Genomic DNA, 18,742 nt, shown 5'->3' with positions numbered 1-18,742 from the left:
TTCACCCAAAATTCAAATTTCACTCATAATCTACTCACCCTCATGTCGACTAAGGGCTGGGAGAATTTTCAGAGTCCTCCGTGCCTTCTCGGAGTTACGCAGCAGTATTTGTCCATATAATGGTTGTGAATGGGGCACTTTTCTTCGTCCAAAAAGACACACCAAAAAACATCCAAATACCTCCATACTGCTCGTCTGTAATGTCCCTCTTGTATTGAAGCCCCGACATGAGAACTTGTTCCGCCGGTCAGTGCAAATCACGCGAGATTTGCACTGACACAGGCAGAGCAGTGAACTGAGACACTGGGAGCTTCCGCTACAAACAAACTTAAAATATAGACTTATTTAATTTTTTCGGAACAGTTTCTCATGTCGGGGCTTCAATACAAGAGGGACATTACAGACGAGCAGTATGGAGGTATTTGGATGTTTTTTGGTGTGTCTTTTTGGGCGAAGAAAAGTGAGCCCCATTCACAACCATTATATGGACAAATACTGCTGCGCGGACCCCCCCGTAACTCAGAGAAGGCACGGAGGACTCTGAAAATTCTCCCAGCCCTTGGTCGACATGAGGGTGAGAAATTTGAATTTTGGGTGAACTATCCCTTTAATAATTTGTTATCATTGGTGTCAAACTGAGTGTCAGAGTCATGCAGAACCAAAATAGCCCAACATCAATCAGCATCTGCTCTTAAAGCTTCTGGAGCTAAAGATATACCAGCTACCTCAGCTCATTGTCTTTAAATAATATTCTCCTTAATTTAGAAACACATGTGCATTTATGGAGAATGGCGTAGTCAGATTAACCAGCGGTGAGTCAGGCTGTTGACAGAGGCAGTGAGCGTGCACTGACGGTGACAGGTGTCATATTAATCACTGCGACGACACAGGACTTGAGCCGAGGCCAGAACCTCCTTTCAAAAACAGTTGCTGCCCTTTATCAGAGCCCTCATCCGTTGATTCAGCGGAGATGCCGGCCGTAGTAAGGGCTTAATCCTAATCCACTTGCATCTTGTTTTGTTTAAGTGATCACGCGGTCTGTTCGAGACACTTGGCTCTGCTGCCCAGTGCGAACACAAGCCTGTACTCAGCGTGTGTGTGTGGCTGCACAGAGGGGAGACATCTAGTTACAACATCACAGACACGGGGACATGTGCTGCAGCGACTGGGACAGAGAGCCATCTCAGAGATAATGTGTGGCTGTAAAACATGGAGGAAACAATGACAGGGAGGAGGTGATGACCAAAAGGTAGCAGGACCAGGTGAGGTTATATTCTTCTCTTTTTTAAAGAAATATTAACTAGAAAACCTATTCTATCTGTGCATAATTATGCAATCATGTTGTATTATGATGTATTATCTATTACTCATAATCAACACTATTTCTAACATCCAAGTGTGTAGTGACATGTGATAAAACATGTGTTATATTGTGCATAGAGATCTATCATTGCATCATTCACAGGTTGCAAAAGACAAGGTCAAATGTCTCTCACTCACACGAAAGTATCTTTGTCTCAGTGAAAACAGCAAAGGGTCATGGGATGTGGCATGGGAAAATCAAGACCACAGAAGCTGAAGAAATCTGACAGAGGTGCGGCCTTGATCAAAAATCATTCCAGTGAATAGTTGGGTTTTTGCTAAAGAGATTTCCCAAATGATCTCAATAATTCAATATCTGTCTTTATCTTTTGTTTTAGGGAGCATCTCAGTTCCAGGTAAATCCACTGTGCCCTTAACACGTGTCTCAATTTATCAGAGTTGAATATCAGTTGCAAGTAGCTCATTAACTTTGACCATCTCTACTGAATTTCTCTGCACACTGTGAAGCTGCCACTGGTGAGTCTGCCAGTCTAGATTCAACACAGTGGTTGTGATGGAGAAAGTTTACTTCTCAGCATCTCAGCAGCGCTTTTCTCTCACCCTGAACTCCTCTCGTCCTCAGCGATCAGAGCTGCTCTGTTGATCCAGCGCTGGTACCGTCAGTATGTGGCTCGGCTGGAGGTGAGGCGCAGGTGCACGTGGAACATCTTCCAATCTATTGAATATGCAGGAGAACAGGACCAGATTAAGGTGAGGTGATATTGCATGTGACCTTTTCCACTGGTACACAACATGTTGGGGATGCTCATGTTTGTCAACGCAGCTCTTTGCAAAGCTTCCCAACAACTTCTGCATGAATTGCTATGGAATTGGGTACAAACATTCATGGTTTTGTTGATTGGTCATCTTGGTGACTTTGGTGAAGCCCCTGACTTTTCATGTAGCGCCACCAGCAGGTCAAGATTTACACCATAGATCAAAATTTTTCAGCATCAGAGTCTCTTATGTTTTTGACTGTTCTTGTTCTTGGATGGATCGCACCGAAATTAGACAAAAAACATTCATGAACCCCAGAGGATGAACCATGACATTGCCGGTGATCCCATGGCCTTTCCTCTAGCTGCAGCTGAAGCAGCATTGATTGGTTGATTGATTGATTACTTGATCAGGAGCAACTTCAAATCTGAATGTAAAACATTGAAATTTGAGTTTTAGGATATTGGGGGAAAAAAAGTTTTTGAAAGAGTTCAAGAGTTCTGACATTTTGATGAGCATTTCTCATTATTTTCATGCATTTTATGAGAAAACAACTGATTCATTGATGATGAAAATGATTGTGGTCTTACAGATACAGTATATATCCTATTAGTGTTTAGGCCAAAGCACCATCAGTAGACCTACAGCCTCACACAGCCTTTTGCATGGCTGGAGACTCACATTCATATTTTCATATTGCCCTTTGTCTTTCTGCAGCTCTACAATTTCTTTGGGTTCCTGATGGACCACTTCACCCCAGCCAGCAGTGAACGTAAGACAGTGACTCTCAACTCTTGTTTTAATTTACTCACATGTAAATTTTATTAGATTACCGACAGTGAGATAATCTGAGCTCACCTGCTCCACTCCCTGCTGAGAATAGTGGATTTCCCTCACCGCACTGATCCACTTCCCTTTCTCTCCCTTTCTGCTGGTTTCAACACAGGAAACCTGATATCTCACATCTTCAGAGAGAATGAAATCTGCCGTGACGTAGAGTGGGAGAGATACTTCTGCTACGAGAGTGTCGAGGTGCCTGACAGCTACGCCGGCCCCCATCTGACGTTCCCCATGACCTTCTGTGGGGTGTCCAAGCTGGTCGAGGCCTTCAAGCACAAACAAGTAGGCACACAAGCTCATAAAGAAAACTCCTGTCACATACCAAAAGCACACAAGGAGACATGTTTCTATTAGCTTATTTACACTTGTTTTTCTCCCAGTAGCAGCTCCATGCTCGATATGTCCTGCAGCTTCTCGGAGAGACTTGGAGGTGCCTAAGGATCCTTAAAAATATCAACCATGTCACCACCTGCCACACAAAGGAGATCACAATATGCGGTACGCTTCCTGCACAGATGTTGCTCTGGATACTTTGTCACACACTCACTTTAACGCATCTTTTATTCCCACCTCAGGAGACTTACACGGGCACCTCGAAGACCTGCTGCTGATATTCTATAAGGTATTCACAATATGGAAATTAACATATGGTCTATATGAGGGATATTTGTGTTACTTAATCATCTACATTTTAAATCTGTCCAGAATGGTTTGCCATCCTCGGAGAAACCGTACGTCTTCAACGGAGACTATGTGGATCGTGGCAAAAATTCCTTAGAGATCCTGCTCATCCTCTTTGGCTTCCTGCTGGTCTATCCCAACGACATCCACCTGAACAGAGGGAACCATGAGGACCACATCGTCAACCTGAGGTGCACTACAGTCTGTTTTCTTTGTTATATAACTGGTTTAGTGTTGTGTTTGTGTCCAACCTGCAGCTGATGTGTAAACTAAACCACTTATTCTTTTTCTCCAGATACGGTTTCACCAAAGAAGTTCTGGGGAAATACAGGGTAGGTTTTGTGTGTTTTGCTTTAAACTTAGTATTCTCTCTCAGTAGTTTACCCTCTGTATCTCACATCTAGCATCAAATAAAGTGGAGTTGAAGTATTAAGTGGATTAAAATGGACACAGTAAACTACAAAGCAAAACACACACTTCTATTTCCATTTCATTCACACCTACGTGTGTAAACGTGGCCTTCAGACTGTAACTTGTTCAGCTTGTGCGATGTGGGTGATTCCGTTCACTCCCTGAGTCCTGGAAAAAAGATTACATGCTCCAAGTTTGTCTGCCTGCAGAGATTTGATACAACATGTCTGACTCCCATCATAGTTGTTATGAGGACAGTACAGCTTAATTAACAGGTGCAAATGATGGAGCGTTGAAGGATTTTCTGTATTTTTCTTATCATAAACCAACGATGAAAAGACCAAAATCAAATGAATGAATGTTGTTTTTGGATTTTGTTTTTATATGATAAGAGGAACATGCATGTGGTCATGAAACAAAGTACTGCCGATGCAAGTCAGAGGAAAAAGTCTGAGGATAATTGTTGACATGGAGTTCATAGTAATAATCCATTTAACTGCACATTAGTCTTCATAAGCTTGACCTGGTTTGCAGTTGCATGGGAAGAAGATCCTAAAGCTTCTGCAGAAGATCTTCAGCTGGCTGCCTCTGGCCACGGTGATCGATCACAAGGTGCTGATTGTGCACGGAGGGATCTCTGACACCACAGACCTGGACACACTGGCCCGAGTGGACAGACACAGAGTAAGAGAGGCTCTCAGTAAACCATTAAAGAACTGGATGCTGTAGCAGCAAATCTAGGATTGCTATTCTGACGGTGGATATGTGTGTGTTTCTGAATGTGTGCAGTACGTGTCGGCCCTCAGGCCTCCCAAACCCATCCATAATGGAGTCAATGGTAACAAGACTCAGGCACTCAACAACTACAACAACTGGGAGGCGGATGGACCGGTGGAAGGCCGGCGTCGAGTGTGTTCTCTGACGTACCACAGCTCGACAGCGTTTCAGGGGCCGCAGCCCCCGCGCCGCTCGCTGCACAACCTTCCCGCCGGCAGTCAGCTCAACTGGTCGGTGGAGGAGGAGCTGAAGAGGAGGCGCAGGCTGGCCGGCTTCGACCAGTCCTACGGAGACATGCAGAAGTCTGACTCGGACTCGGACCCGGAGCCTGGAGAGATGGTGGAGACGGATGAGCTTGAGTGGAAACAAGTGAGTGAAACAAAAAACTGGATCTGTCAATTTTTTGGGGGGCGATTTAACAAAACACAACGAATTTACTTTGACTGCTTCATCCATCCAGATAGTGGACATGTTGTGGAGCGACCCCATGCCCCAGGATGGTTGTATTCCCAACGAGGTGCGAGGTGGAGGATGCTACTGGGGCCCGGACGTCACAGAGGAGGTGCTGGGAAAACACAACCTGCAGCTCCTCATCCGCTCCCACGAGTGCAAACAGGACGGCTACGAGTTCTGTCACAACCGCAAGGTGAACGCAAAGAGTCACATAAAGTGCAGGTTCAGGAAGGAAAGTAGAGTTTAAGGTGGGAGCAAGTGGTTGGAAACACTAAGAAAGAATGGATCTTTTTTAGTTTTTAGAGAATTGATCAACTTTCTTCTACTATATTCAGGTGCTGACAATATTTTCAGCGTCTAATTACTATGAGGTGGGCAGCAACAGAGGAGCCTACATCAGAATGGGCCCTGATCTGGTCCCACACTTCATTCAGTATCAGGCCAGTCAGACGAGCAGAGAGCTCACCCTGAGACAAAGGTAAATAATGTTTTTTTAACATGTACATTTGAGAAAATAGAAACAGAAAACGAGGTAAAAAAAATAAAGTTTCCTCTGCCTGCTCTTTGACAGTGTTGGGTGGACGGAGAGATCAGCTCTACGAGCTCTGAGGGAACAGCTGTTTGTGCATAAGTCAGATCTCATCAGTGCCTTCGAGGAGTTCGATCCTAACAAAACAGGTCAGACTCACACACAACAGAAGACCGGTGCCTCATTGCCTTCTAGTTACAGTTTGGTCAATAACAATAACCAAGCTGAGCACACGCACAGACCCACACACACACACACAAATCTATTCATATTTATACATACATTTACAGAAAAAACAATCCGAATCCCTTGGGTGTCAATTCTTAAAAGAAAAAAAATGTACAGAAACATTGCAGAACTCTTTAGCAAAAGCAAAAGGCAGAGAACATCACAGCTCTTTTCATTCGCTCAAAACAGCCTTGTTCAGAACGGCCGGTTTCAGTGCCTGTCCCTTTAAATGCAAATCAGTCACTGCTCGCCCTGCTACTGATCCCAGGTAGGGGTGGGGTTATGCAAATTCGAAAACTAGTCTGGAAGACATCTGAGGGAACAGCTCATAAAACCACATAGATTTCAATCTAGGAAGCCTGCAAATCACAGTTTTTTTTTGTCAATTCTTGCATTTTGGGGGCCGGAAGGCAAGACAAACACCTAAATATATGTTAAAGAGCCTTCAAAAAGTGATATTTCCATAATATGTCCCCTTTAAGTTTAAATCGTGCTTCCATTTATGATGTAGTCTTTGTCTTTGTCGTTTTGTCCTGTCTAATCCCTGTAATAGTTTTTTTTTTTTACCTGTCTTTTTTGCATCTGACCTGTCTTATATCTGCATCACTTAATTAAAAAAACAAAAAAACAATAACCAAGCTGTTTCTTTCTGTCTGGGTCTCAGGGCTGATCAGTCTCAGGCACTGGGCCAGTGCCACAGAGACGGTCCTGAAGCTGGGTCTGCCCTGGAGGGTGCTGCGCCCTCAGCTCGTCAGCAGCACCCAGCACGGCATGGTCAACTACCACCAGTGGATAAGGGAGCTCTCCATCACTGAGCCCAGACCAGAGGTCAGCTTTTATCTCACTGGCATCACTGTTATATCTCTCTCTCGCATCCACAGTTGTAGTTGTAAAATCATCCTGGGTTTGTTGTTCCTGTTACAGATTTCTGACACCAGCATCCTGGAGACAATGTACAAAAACCACTCCAACCTGGAAACTATCTTCCGAATCATAGACACAGATAACTCTGGTGAGTAAGCAGCTTAGCCCAGTTCAACCTCAACCTCCAGTGTATACCCTCTGCCCTATTTGTTTTATTGGCTGGGGATATAACACCACCACATGTGAAGTGCACAACAGAGGTTTCTCTGGAGGTGGCTGATACATTTCTCAATTAAAAATCCACAGAACTCAACAGGACAGATTTTTCGTTGCCACAAGTTTAAGAAATAAAACAAATCACGGCTTCTTTTTCTGTTGCCGTCCAGGTTTGATCTCTTTTGAGGAGTTTCGTCAGACCTGGAAACTCCTGTGCTCTCACCTTAAGACAGAGATCAGCGACGAGGCCATCGCACACCTGGCCCAGAGCATCGACTTCAACAAGGACGGGAGCATCGACATCAATGAGTTCATGGAGGCGTTTCGGCTGGTGGACCTCTCCGCACACAGCTGAGGGTCCGGACCAGGAACTGTAACTGCTGTAGTTGCTGATCGGCTGAATAGATGCGTCTGGACACTCATCTGTGGAAAGTTGAATGGTCAGTAGTATCATGACCACATGACCTGGACGGACTGGCAGAGTGCATCACTGGTGTAAACTACCGGTAGATCTCTTTTCTACCTCTTAGACTTTTGGCTGTTTATTTGTTTGTTTTTCTACCATATCCATTTTCCATTCAAGTTTACTCCACAAGTGTAACTTTTAATGTAAAGACTGCCTGGTTAGTTATGTAATAAATAAATAAAAAACTTTAACATGTGATGCTGTCTTTGCGCCTTTTAATGCAGAGTGTCTCTGTTGACAAAGTCTGGCCCAAACATGATGGGAAAAATCTTACACATCAAAGTGGTTTTACAAGTCTTGGAGAGCACCACTGCATATTGTAACAAATTAAAAGCTATTTAAAGATCTGTGTGGCTCCAGAGGGAGGGGTACAAAATTAGTTCAGTGGCCTCAACTTAATGTGAGATGAGTCACGACTACAAGTTTGGAAACTGACTCAGAAACAAAGAGATGTTACCTCACCGCTGTGGATGCTACTAGTATACAAGTCTGAACCTGAATCTCCCAGAGAACTGTCTGTAGTCCAGTTGTACGCTGGGTAATGTAGGCACCAGGGCTTTTGCAAGGTAGAAAGAAACAGCTCTGCTGCATTGATTTTAAAAATTCTAAATATTAAAGTGTTTGCAACTGTTTCAAAAGCTATAACTGCAAATGCTACAAGGTTATAAAAAAAAGGAAAAAAGGGCAGATTGTTTAGCTCATTCCCCATATTCAGTTTCTTAAATGTATCAAACTTCAAATTTCCTTTGTCTCATGTGTGATCATTTTTAAATACTTAAACATAAATTAATAATGAAAAAACCGTTGTGTTTGCAGCATTTGACCAATCTATGTGATTTGAGTAATACAGGGATCTTAGTTACTTTTCAATTACTGTATTTGTGGGTGGTCTAGTGTTTTTGTTTGTCTCCTATTCTGCAGAATAGCATCCACTCTCATTAGTCACTATTCCCACAGAGCAGAGCATGTACACGCACGCTTTATTTCTACCTGTGCTCCCAAAACCCATTGTGTAATTCAGACCCTTAGGATATGAGTGAGTCTTCTGCATGAGGGGATATAATCTTTCTGAAAGCTGCTTAATCAGTTCAACTGCCAATCAGTCTTTCATCCCTGTGGGGTTTGTGAATCCAGGACATGAATCCTATCAACTCAAGCCCTACTTTGATGAGATGCTGGAAAAGGCTAGTCTGAGGAGGAGGTAAACAAAGGGACCACGACAACACACCCTGTATGTGACCTCGTTAAACACAAAACAAAACAATAGAGAAACGCTGTGAAAAACTTGTTTTAAATTTAAATGAAATTTTAATCATATTCTAAACAGCATAAAAAAGAAATACAAAGATGTATTTACAAAGTATTCAATCACAACACACTCAATCCCATGACTTGTTTACATGTCAATCACGCACATAGTCGCATATCTATAATCTGCTGTGACATGAGGGAAGCCAGCTATTATTAGATGATGTTGAGTCTTTCCATTAAGCCGTCTATATCAGTCCAGAAAGATTAACCAGCCGCTGCGTTGCTGGTGCAGACAATGAGGCAGAGTCCTTATAAACCTGGTGGCAAAAAGAGTCAATAGACCAAATGGATCTCTCACTTAAATACTCTGAGATGTCGTCCTGTGATCAAACCTATAAAATATTGTTTCAAGACGAATCCAGTGCCATGACAAAAAGGACACGGTGACTGGTCTTTGTGACAGGTAACAGGTGAAAGCCGCCCCCCCAACCTCTCTCCTCCCCTTGTTTCAGGAAACTGATTGTGAAAGTAAGAGTCAAAGTAAGAGTCAGAGCACATGTGTGTATTATCTGTGAGGACTCAGCTCAGGATGCCTCCTCTCATGTGTCCACTGTCGCTCAGGCCGTGCTCTACAAGTTTGATGTCCTCCAGGTCGTCTTTGATGACGCTGATCAAATGACTCAAACCGTCCTGTTGCTGCTTCAAGTGCTGAAAGTGAGAGAAAAGACAACAGTCAGTACGTTTTACATGACAGTTGGAAAAAACTAATTATGGCCTTAATCCGTCTGTAACTGGACAACTAAAGTGCATGTAAAACCGTTATGACCGACTATGACCAGACTTCTCCAGATCGGACTAAAATATCAGGTAATGTGATTGGAAACTGGTTTTCTTCTGCATGTCGACCGGCCCGTACCAGTGCATCCAGTAGGGAACTGTGGGTGAGCTGAACTCCAAGTTATTTAAATCCAGTTATTTACTAGGTGACAGAAAAGTCAACTGGAAAGGGGTCCGTATCAACCCGCTGAAACAACGCATAACACCATCTACTATGTTGAGGAGCCCGACATGTTTCCATCACTATTCAATTTACCCTGTTGCATGTAAACTGGAACAAGGACAGATTTCCAACGAGGCGCCCAACCTAAGACTCTCACCTGTTTGATTTCTCTGAGCAGGTCTGCGTCAACACTGTAGCGCTCCTCTGATCTCACAGCTCCGAAGTGGTTCTGCATACGGATTTGGGACATCAATTCATTCAACCGACCCTGGAGGAAGAAAGACAAAGCAAAACATCCAATGAAGACTTTTTCTCAAGAGGCAGTCTGATTTGTAAGAACAGCTTCATCTACAACCTTTAAATATGAAATTGTCCCATTGTAAAGCCACTTTTGACTGATTACAGGTCTAATCATTTTGCTGCACGAATGGAAAAACACAGGCACTTGAGGCAGCGTGTGCTTGTGACTTGCCTTGAACTGTGTGGGAGCATTGAGTTCAGACTGAATGGTGTCCAGCTGCACCCTGAGATGCTCTTCATCCACTTGGATAGCATAACCACTTTTCCTCTGAATCTCTTGTTTAATCAGCACCTGCCAAGAGAACAGAGGAAGAGGAGGGAGAGGAGGAGAAGGAAGAGTGATAAATATGAAAGAATTACTGAAGCAGGAAAGATAAAGCAGTGAAAGACGTGGTTGGGCATTCATTCAAGCTCCTTGAACGGAGCAGATGGCTGTCATCACAGTTTCCTTCACTGTTCTTGGGTAATGTGAGCTGGAGATCGACTTTCACAGGGTAAATAAAAAAATAAAAAAATAAAAAAAACATTAAAATAATGATTTGGCTACCTGCAGCACTCTGTGAGACAGATCCATCAGTTTCCTCTTGTACTGAGCGATCTTTGCCACCGTGGTCGCCTGGTTCTTCTGCAGTTCACTGATGTCACTGGAGATTATCTGTGGGGTCAAATGTGTGTGAGTGAAAACACGGAGGAGGAGGAGAACTGTTGCCATGTTTAGCATTTCTCACAGATCTCAAGTTTTATTTTAGCCCCATGAATGTGTAAACAAACCCTGCCCTGCTGTCTTACCTTGAAAATATTTCATGTTTTTTGGGGTGTTTTTTTCTTCAAATTTTGCCCAACAACATACTGCAATAGAACTACAGTGTAACTCCACATAGACTCCTTGTTACATTTTATAGTAATATTATCTATGTGATCCCTTTAAAGAGGTTTTACAAGCATTTTTACTCTGTCCACACTTCATGAGTAATTAACTTACTATCTCACATGATGTATCCACACATCAAAACAAAATGTAACGGACAAAATGTATTATAAGATTGACTATATTTTTCCACTTAATGTATTGAGCTATAATTGTCCTAATACATCGATATATAACTTATTGATATACAAATACTATAAATTCCTTTTGAAAGATATCTGGATTCTGACACTTGTAGTTGTAATTTCAGCTGGCAACAACCTGTTGGCAGCAAGAATTGAACATCTGTGTACTCCGTCCTTGACACCACTAAATCTGTTTCAAAATTCCTCTATTGATAATCACAAGGCTCTGTGCCCATGTCCAGTGAGATATTATTATTATTTTTTATATTTAGAGTCCAAAAAGAAAAAAAACAAACAAAAAACCACAGCTGCAGTGTGTTCACTTACATCCACTCTGGTCTGATGCTGTTTGGTCATCTGCTCCTGGATCTGCAGCCTGCAAAGGAGCTCCTTAAAACCCACCATAGGTACTGGGATTAACCTGGAGAAACACATTAAAGGACACTGATGACAACACACAGCTGCAGAGATGTTGTCAGGACAACTTGGCAAGGTGTCATGTTGTCAAATCAGTGCATTAAACCTCATTTTATCTAATTTCAGATTAGCAGTATTGTTAAAGGACCACTTTTATTAGTGTTAAATGAAACTACATTAAAAATAGTATAGTTTTATTTTGAAAAACCTAAAATCGATCCTTTTAAAATGCTCACATCAAAGTAAAAAATGAAGGCAATTATTTTTAGAGGCCCTAATCTTCCCCCACATCTCTATATCAGCTCCTCTCCACATTATTTCTGTACCACCTGCAGAAAAAAGTCTTCAACATATGTTCTTAACCAACTTACTTCTCTGGGTCTGGGTTGTCTACCTTGGCCTGCTCCCAAATGATCGGGTCCACTCCTGGCAAGAAGAGAGATAACATCTTAGTCACAATTCAAGACTAACCACAAGACTCACATCGTCACACACATGCAGGCGGTCGTGTACCTGCGGGGGCGTTCTGCAGCAGCTGTTTGAGCTGTGCCGGACTGAGCTCTGTGCGTGTGACAGACATGACCACTCCAATCTGTGTGAGCTGGATTTTGACGTTGGCCTGCTCCAGGAAACCGAAGAACGTGGTGGCGGGAATCCGCTTGGAGGTGCCGTTAGCGGAGCGCTCCACCACGTAGACAATGACCTCTGTCCTGAGAGACAGAAGACACATACCGAAGACCCGTCACCCGCCGTGATGCGTTTGCCTAGCTTCTACATCAGGAATTAGGAAGCCGTGTGTGTAGACACTTACTGGTCATTTGGTAGGGCTTTGACACCGTCCACATTGACAGAAAGTGTCTGGTTGCTTCCCAGGACCTTATGGAGGGACTCCACCAGCTGCTGCTGCTGCGCTCGCACATCAGCTTCCTTCTTATTGAGAAGTAAGACCACTAAACCATCCTCATCCTTACTGACTGGAACACAGCTGTAGCCCACTGCCTAGGAAACACAAAACACAAACAGCTGCCATGAGATATTCACCTCCACATGAACCAAACAGCGCTTCAAACCTCTCTAATAAAATAAATTCTGCTTTTTTTTTTCTTTTTTTAACCTTGAACCTGCAGAATGGGTTCTCCTGGGTGAAGTCCACAGGTGGGTTGTTGTTGCTGTAGTAGCCCTTCCCTGTGCCCCAGTAAGCCTGCAGCTGGTTCCATTTAGCCAAGATGGAGTCGCGCTCATCTCCCAACAACGTGGGAGCTGACAGAGCGGTGACCTGCTGGTACAGGTGGGTGGGCTGAGCCTGACCCTGCTGCTGGGCCTGCTGGCCGAACAAGCCGCCTAGTTACAGGAGAGAAGAAGTTCATTTACATTGTCTGATGTGTTATTTTATTTATTTATTAATTATTAGTTTATTTGAAATGGGACTCTGCATATTCATGAACATAGAAAACAATTTTTTTTTATGTAAATATGCCAGATTTAGCTACAGAGTTAATTTCCATCCGTAGTCCCACATGTTATGTTTATGTTCTTAGGGACAAACTACTAACTTACATAACTGTGCAATTGTTGTCTTATATCTCAGTCTATGTTGGCTTGATAATGATGATAAAGCATACACAATCATTTTACACTTACTCATAATTTTTTTTACAATAAAGGCAGACTCGTATTGCTTTCTTTTTTGTTGTTGTTGAATTGTTTTTTAATCTTTGCGTATTTTTCGGGGAGGTATTTTGTATAAGCCCATATAGGGTTTTTAAACTCTCCCGCACTTACTATTTGTGATTCATTTCTGTTTTTGTAATTGTCTTTGATTTTTATGGTGCAACTAAATAAAACTTAAAAGCTTAAATGTGTGACTTTCTGCTTGTTGTCGCCCTCTGCAGCAGTTTGAGGTGTATAGCACAATTGGTAAATACGTATATGAGGGATTGTGATAAATTGTTTCCTGTGTTAGACTTTTCTGGAAACATCATCCAGGGCAGGATGATTAACATTTTCTCCAACCACAGTGAATGGGCTCATTTGTGTGTTTTCTGATGGTCTTTGACTAATTAGGTTTTAATGTTCTGCAAGAGCTGCCATGTTCAAGTCGTGGTTTTCTAATCTACAAACAGAAAACAATACAGCTCTTGTGAAAAATGGGCTCTTACCTTGCTGCTGCTGAGTGGACTGGATATTAAACCCTCCAAACCCACCCAGGCCAGTTGTCCCTAATCCAGCCCCAAATCCTGTTGTCCCAGCAGCGGTGCCTGCGCCGAGCCCGGAGGAGAACCCAAACCCTTTGTTCTGTGTGTTACCAAACAGGCCTCCTAAAACACAAGAGTGTGCCAGCACAGAGAGAAAATATGATCTGCAATAATGCTATTGAATGCCAGTTAAGTCCACAGAAATGTGCAGCAGGCTTTGCAGCAGGAATGGGAGGAAGGACTCGTTGTGGTAGAGTGAGTGAGACACCTTGTGGAGGCTTCAGTACTGTAAGTGTTGGTGCTTAAAGGTAAAGGCAGTTTTAGGAGGACAGTCTAAAAGTGTTAATACGTTTTTTGGTAAATACTTTATAATTAACTTGGTAATTTGGTAACAATTGTAAGAACAGTAGGGAGGTAATGTTGTTGAATGTTGCCTTTTTGTGTGTATATGCACATTTTGTGACTTGAATATAAAGATAAAGAATAATGAAAAGAGGGTGAAGGTAATATTTTGTTAAAAGTGAAGACAGCTCTACTGACCTGCGGTGTTGGCAGGGGCAGCAAAGCTAAAAGTGGACCCTGCTGGTGCAGCAGTCGTTGTAGTCGTCCCAAAGCCACCGAACCCACCTGAAAAACAAAGCAAACAATGACAAATAAGACAGAGGACGGGATACAAGACGAGGTGAGAGAATGAAGGAATGAAATCACAGACATTCAGACATATTTTACATATAGTTGATCTAGAAATCACAACTAAACCTTGAAGATTAATAATAGTAAGGAAAAGGGTATTTTTTTCTTTCCATTCCATCAAGAGTTGTTCTTTAATCTGACATGTAAGGTGATCATGTACTGACTTTCAACGGGATTCAAATGAAATGGGTGCAGAATTTCACAAATTTGTCTCCTCATGCAAACGGAAACGACGATGCATCACATTTCAAAAGATAAATCACAAGGTGGGATGAAGGAGCACTGCACCACACAGAAGTGAAAATGGATGAGAATGTGCGTTTACAGACACAGACTGTACTGAGTAATCAATCACAAAGGCCATCTACCTGTGCTAGCCAGGCTATTACCAAAATTGAAAACAGTGCCAGTGGTGGTTGCTGTACCAAAGCACCCCACATTAAAGCTGACTGCTGCTGGGTTGGCATTTAAACCAAACCCCCCAAAACTAAACCCACCAGCCGTGGTGTTTCCAGCTCCCAGCCCCCCAAATCCTGCAGCCAGTGAAGGCAGGCAGCAAGAAAGAGAGAATGACACGGTGGAGTTAAATGACAGGAAATAAGCTTAGTACAGGCTCATTCATTAAAAAAAAAAAAAAAACAGTCCTCAAGTGCCTTTAAGAGGGGGCATGACTTTTAAAGTGATACAATACGCAATGTGCTTTGTAAATAAGTTGTAATAAGTGTATCTCACCAGTGCTGGTGGAGCCAAAACCAAATCCTGTGGCTGGTGCAGCAGCAGCAGCAGCAGCAGCAGTGGTGGTGGCTGCCCCAAAACCAGGGGCTGTAAGAGCTGCAGAGAAATAGAAAAACAACAGACACCACACAGACTGTGAGTTTAACACAACAAGTTCAACTAAAAATAGTTGTGACAAACGCTTTGCATGACATAACAGCTCTCTCCTGATAGTTGACTACATGTAATCCTTCTCAGGCTTATTCTTCTTGTCAACTATAACTAAACATAATCTGTCTAGATGTACGTAACCTTTTCTAATAAATTATTTTTTGACCACAAAAGGTCTCTATCAGTTTGAACGCATTATGTAAACTTTTCAATGAAAAACACAAGGAACTGACCACATTTATCTTAAAGGGATAGTTCACCCTAGAATGATATTTCGCTCATTATCTACTCACCCTCATGTTGACTAAGGGCTGGAAGAATTATCAGAGTCCACCGTCCCTTCTCTGAGTTACAGGGGGTCTCGGCGTAGCAGTGAATTTCAATGCAACGGTTGCAAAGGGACACCGGAGCTCTTCGTAAAAAAACACACACAAAAAAACATCCAAATACCTCCATGATGCTCGTATGTAATGTCCGTCTTGTGCTGAAGCCCCAAATTGCGTAATTGTCCCGAAAAAAATTAAATAAGTCTATATTTTAAGCTTGTTTGTAGCGGAAGCTTCTCGTCTTCTTCTTCTTCTCCTCTTCCTGGTCCGTCCAAATATCGCGTGATTCGCAGTAACCGCACTGACGCCGGCGCAAATCACGCGATATTTGGACGGACCAGGAAGAGGAGAAGAAGAAGAAGACGAGAAGCTTCCGCTACAAACAAGCTTAAAATATAGACTTATTTAATTTTTTTCGGGACAATTACGCAATTTGGGGCTTCAGCACAAGACGGACATTACATACGAGCATCATGGAGGTATTTGGATGTTTTTTTGTGTGTTTTTTTACGAAGAGCTCCGGTGTCCCTTTGCAACCGTTGTATTGAAATTCACTGCTACGCCGAGACCCCCTGTAACTAAGAGAAGGGACGGTGGACTCTGATAATTCTTCCAGCCCTTAGTCAACATGAGGGTGAGTAGATAATGAGCGAAATATCATTCTAGGGTGAACTATCCCTTTAAAAACACATTCACTATCCACTATTTTCATACTAATCAGGATACAACAATATTATGCAATATGCATGCATGCATCCTAGAAGAAAAAGCATCCCCAACAACAGGGGACAAGGCAAAGGAAGACAGTGACTGAAGGGGAAACAGACTTTGACACAACACATGATGTTAGCCATGTTTGTTACTGCTTCATGTGGAGAGACATTGCCAGATGGTTCCCACAGAAAAGCTTTAGGGTAGTGGCTGCATGCTGCTCTTGGCTGGAGATGTGAATACACAGTACATTTGCCAATGAGTTAGCTGTCATCTGTGAAGCCTCTGCTCATGTAAAACCACAACATTATGCTTGAACATATCTGATGAAGCATTAATGTCACCTGTCACATGTCTTAATGGCATCTTTTAGTTTTTTACTAGAGAGATGACACTTACAGTAAAGCACATAACAAGCACACACATGCAGCTTAAAGGGTTGGTTCACATTGTTTTATCAACTCAGACAGCTCAAGTGTCATGGCTACTAACACGGTAGATTTCATCCTCTATCACAAATTGAATTAGGAAGCAAAAATCTCCTAAATGCCAGAAAGAACACGTTTTAGTTTTAGTGTTTACTGTCTTTAGGGGGGCTCCCCCAACTCTTATTTCCATGTAATACTATATGATTCCTTTGTTTATGTTTGATATGGGCCCATCCCCTTTTGTTCTTGTTGTTATGGATGTTTTTGTCTGACAGCACTGCTTATTTGTTGTTTTTGTGCTTGTCTGTGCTGGTTTGTCTCCATGTATATTTGTATATATGTATACTCTTAATGACTTGTTGTAGATGTGAAGGAACAGAAACGGTACTTATCTACACATGCCATAACCTTCCATTCATTACATGTCTCTCTAGCCTCTTGCTTTAAATTTATATTGATTTCTATTTGTTTTTATTATATGAAAAACTCAATAAAGATATTGGAAAAGAAAAAAAATAGGATGAGGGTGAGTCAACCAGATGTTAACCAGTAGTTTTTTATAGACAGTGGACAAGACTGGTGGTGCTGCAGCCTGCATCTCTCCAGCAGTGACCACCACTGGTCCAACATGAAGAGAGCCGAGAAGTTGTTGATTACTACGGGTCATATATATATATATATTACTGTATGTGTGTGAACAGAGGGGCCGGCCCTTGGTCAGGGAGGACCGGTGGGGTGGTGGTGGGGGTCCTCTGGCTGTAACTTACTGCCGAATCCGGACGAGGCGGTGGTGGTGGTGGCTGCGGGGCCGAAGCCAAAAGCTGTGGACGCTGTGGTCTTGGCACCGAAAGACCCAAATGAAAACCCGGTGGTGCCTTCACAGGAACACAGAGAGAGCTGTTGGTTGCTGGGTCTCAGGACAGTGAAAGTGCGATGTATGTGTATGTGTGTGTTTTGTTTTGTTTTAGCGTGTTAGCTCTTGGGGATCCGTTACTAGCCAAACACAGCTAGCCATGAGAGCACATGCTAACCAAACATATAATACTAAAAGCTATCCAGCCAGCTTAAAAAGGGGAGATTCACCCCCCCTTTTCAAAAAAAGTAAACTGCATGTCTTGAGTTTACTTTGAGCTTTTCTCATTGAGATTATCGTTAGCCGGTAGATGTCATGCGTTCATGCTACGGCAGCTTGATGTGATTGAGCTATAAGATGCCAATGTACATGTATTGCAGATACAAAAGACACGGAAATAGCATTGCCGTAACAACATACATGCGATATATGAACAGCTTGACTCAAAACGCTCTAACATAAAATAAAAACACACATACTTGTCGCTGGGTTAGCCGCGGCGCCGCCAAAACTGAACGCCATGTTGCCAGTCACCAGAAACTGCTCCTTCTTCGTTTGCCTCAGATGAGGCAGCTCATCCGGCGTAATGACGTACTAGCGCCACCTGGCGTCAGGACTAGAGGTGACAACTGGTGACTGCAATAATCCGCTTTAAATAATCACCTTTTTTCAGTAGTGTGTTTTTTTCTCTCACTAAAAAGCTCGATTAAGGTTACTTTATAACTTCTTGAAATTACATCAATGCTGCTTCCCTCATGTATGTTCCCTATGAATATGCATGATATTTAAATTTCAAAGGTTTGACTGGCCTCCTGTTATGATCTCTCACACTTGTTTGAACTGTTAGGCTATTATCAGGTAGGCCTACAGGCCTTATAGACAGATTTTAACTTTTATGCCACATCAGATTGACCTGAAGTGGAATGGTTGAGTAATAACGGGTAGTTTTTAAGAAATATGAATCCTAATGTACATAGAATAGGCTACAGTAAAATATGGAAGTTCAAAGGGCTTTTATTCTGAAATTCCACATCAGATTGGCCTGATTTTTTCTGAGTGTCATCCTGAGGTCTAGTACTACCAGTC

At 42.6% G+C, this 18,742-nt stretch overlaps 2 protein-coding genes across 3 annotated transcripts; one reads left to right on the top strand and one right to left on the bottom strand.

The window, feature by feature from the left end:
• Positions 1–1,094: 1,094 nt before the first annotated feature.
• On the top strand, positions 1,095–7,927 carry ppef2b (protein phosphatase with EF-hand domain 2b). Its single transcript, XM_083983278.1, has 18 exons — positions 1,095–1,262; positions 1,522–1,594; positions 1,701–1,718; positions 1,946–2,073; positions 2,797–2,851; positions 3,026–3,201; positions 3,303–3,417; positions 3,495–3,541; positions 3,625–3,791; positions 3,896–3,932; positions 4,546–4,695; positions 4,801–5,157; positions 5,249–5,434; positions 5,577–5,719; positions 5,813–5,919; positions 6,663–6,826; positions 6,923–7,010; positions 7,249–7,927. Exons 2-18 carry the CDS (start codon positions 1,540–1,542, stop codon positions 7,431–7,433), a joined length of 2,178 nt encoding a protein of 725 aa, XP_083839404.1. The 5' UTR covers positions 1,095–1,262; positions 1,522–1,539; the 3' UTR covers positions 7,434–7,927.
• Positions 7,928–8,892: 965 nt separating this feature from the next.
• nup54 (nucleoporin 54) lies at positions 8,893–18,191 on the bottom strand. 2 transcript variants are annotated; one of them, XM_083984194.1, is made up of 14 exons: positions 18,136–18,189; positions 17,571–17,678; positions 15,186–15,284; positions 14,301–14,387; positions 13,725–13,883; positions 12,680–12,906; positions 12,377–12,564; positions 12,079–12,275; positions 11,937–11,991; positions 11,476–11,569; positions 10,643–10,750; positions 10,268–10,387; positions 9,953–10,063; positions 8,893–9,503 (listed from the first exon to the last, which is right to left on the bottom strand). In XM_083984194.1, the coding sequence occupies exons 1-14, from the start codon at positions 18,176–18,178 to the stop codon at positions 9,375–9,377; spliced, it is 1,725 nt and encodes a 574-aa protein (XP_083840320.1). In that variant the 5' UTR covers positions 18,179–18,189; the 3' UTR covers positions 8,893–9,374. The 2 variants fall into 2 exon arrangements, with proteins under 2 accessions (XP_083840320.1, XP_083840321.1); XM_083984195.1 differs by lacking the exon at positions 17,571–17,678 and having other exon boundaries at positions 18,136–18,191.
• Positions 18,192–18,742: the final 551 nt, after the last annotated feature.

The sequence above is a fragment of the Trachurus trachurus genome (genome assembly GCF_905171665.1).
Source record: "Trachurus trachurus genome assembly, chromosome: 12".
In the NCBI taxonomy this organism is placed as follows: Eukaryota; Metazoa; Chordata; class Actinopteri; order Carangiformes; family Carangidae; genus Trachurus; species Trachurus trachurus.
The sequence above is the reverse complement of the archived record's forward strand: the minus strand, read 5'-3'. Positions and strand labels throughout refer to the sequence as shown.

Bases quoted from the DNA above. Each gene is read 5' to 3' on its own strand.
- nup54 (XM_083984194.1), bottom strand. From the start codon at position 18,178: ATGGCGTTCAGTTTTGGCGGCGCCGCGGCTAACCCAGCGACAA. The intron at 17,679-18,135 runs GTATGTGTGTTT...GTTCCTGTGAAG, and splicing joins CGCGGCTAACCCAGCGACAA to GCACCACCGGGTTTTCATTT. The intron at 15,285-17,570 runs GTAAGTTACAGC...ATTTCTCTGCAG, and splicing joins CGCCTCGTCCGGATTCGGCA to CTCTTACAGCCCCTGGTTTT.
- ppef2b (XM_083983278.1), top strand. From the start codon at position 1,540: ATGGGATGTGGCATGGGAAAATCAAGACCACAGAAGCTGAAGAAATCT. The intron at 2,852-3,025 runs GTAAGACAGTGA...GTTTCAACACAG, and splicing joins CACCCCAGCCAGCAGTGAAC to GAAACCTGATATCTCACATC. The intron at 3,792-3,895 runs GTGCACTACAGT...CTTTTTCTCCAG, and splicing joins GACCACATCGTCAACCTGAG to ATACGGTTTCACCAAAGAAG.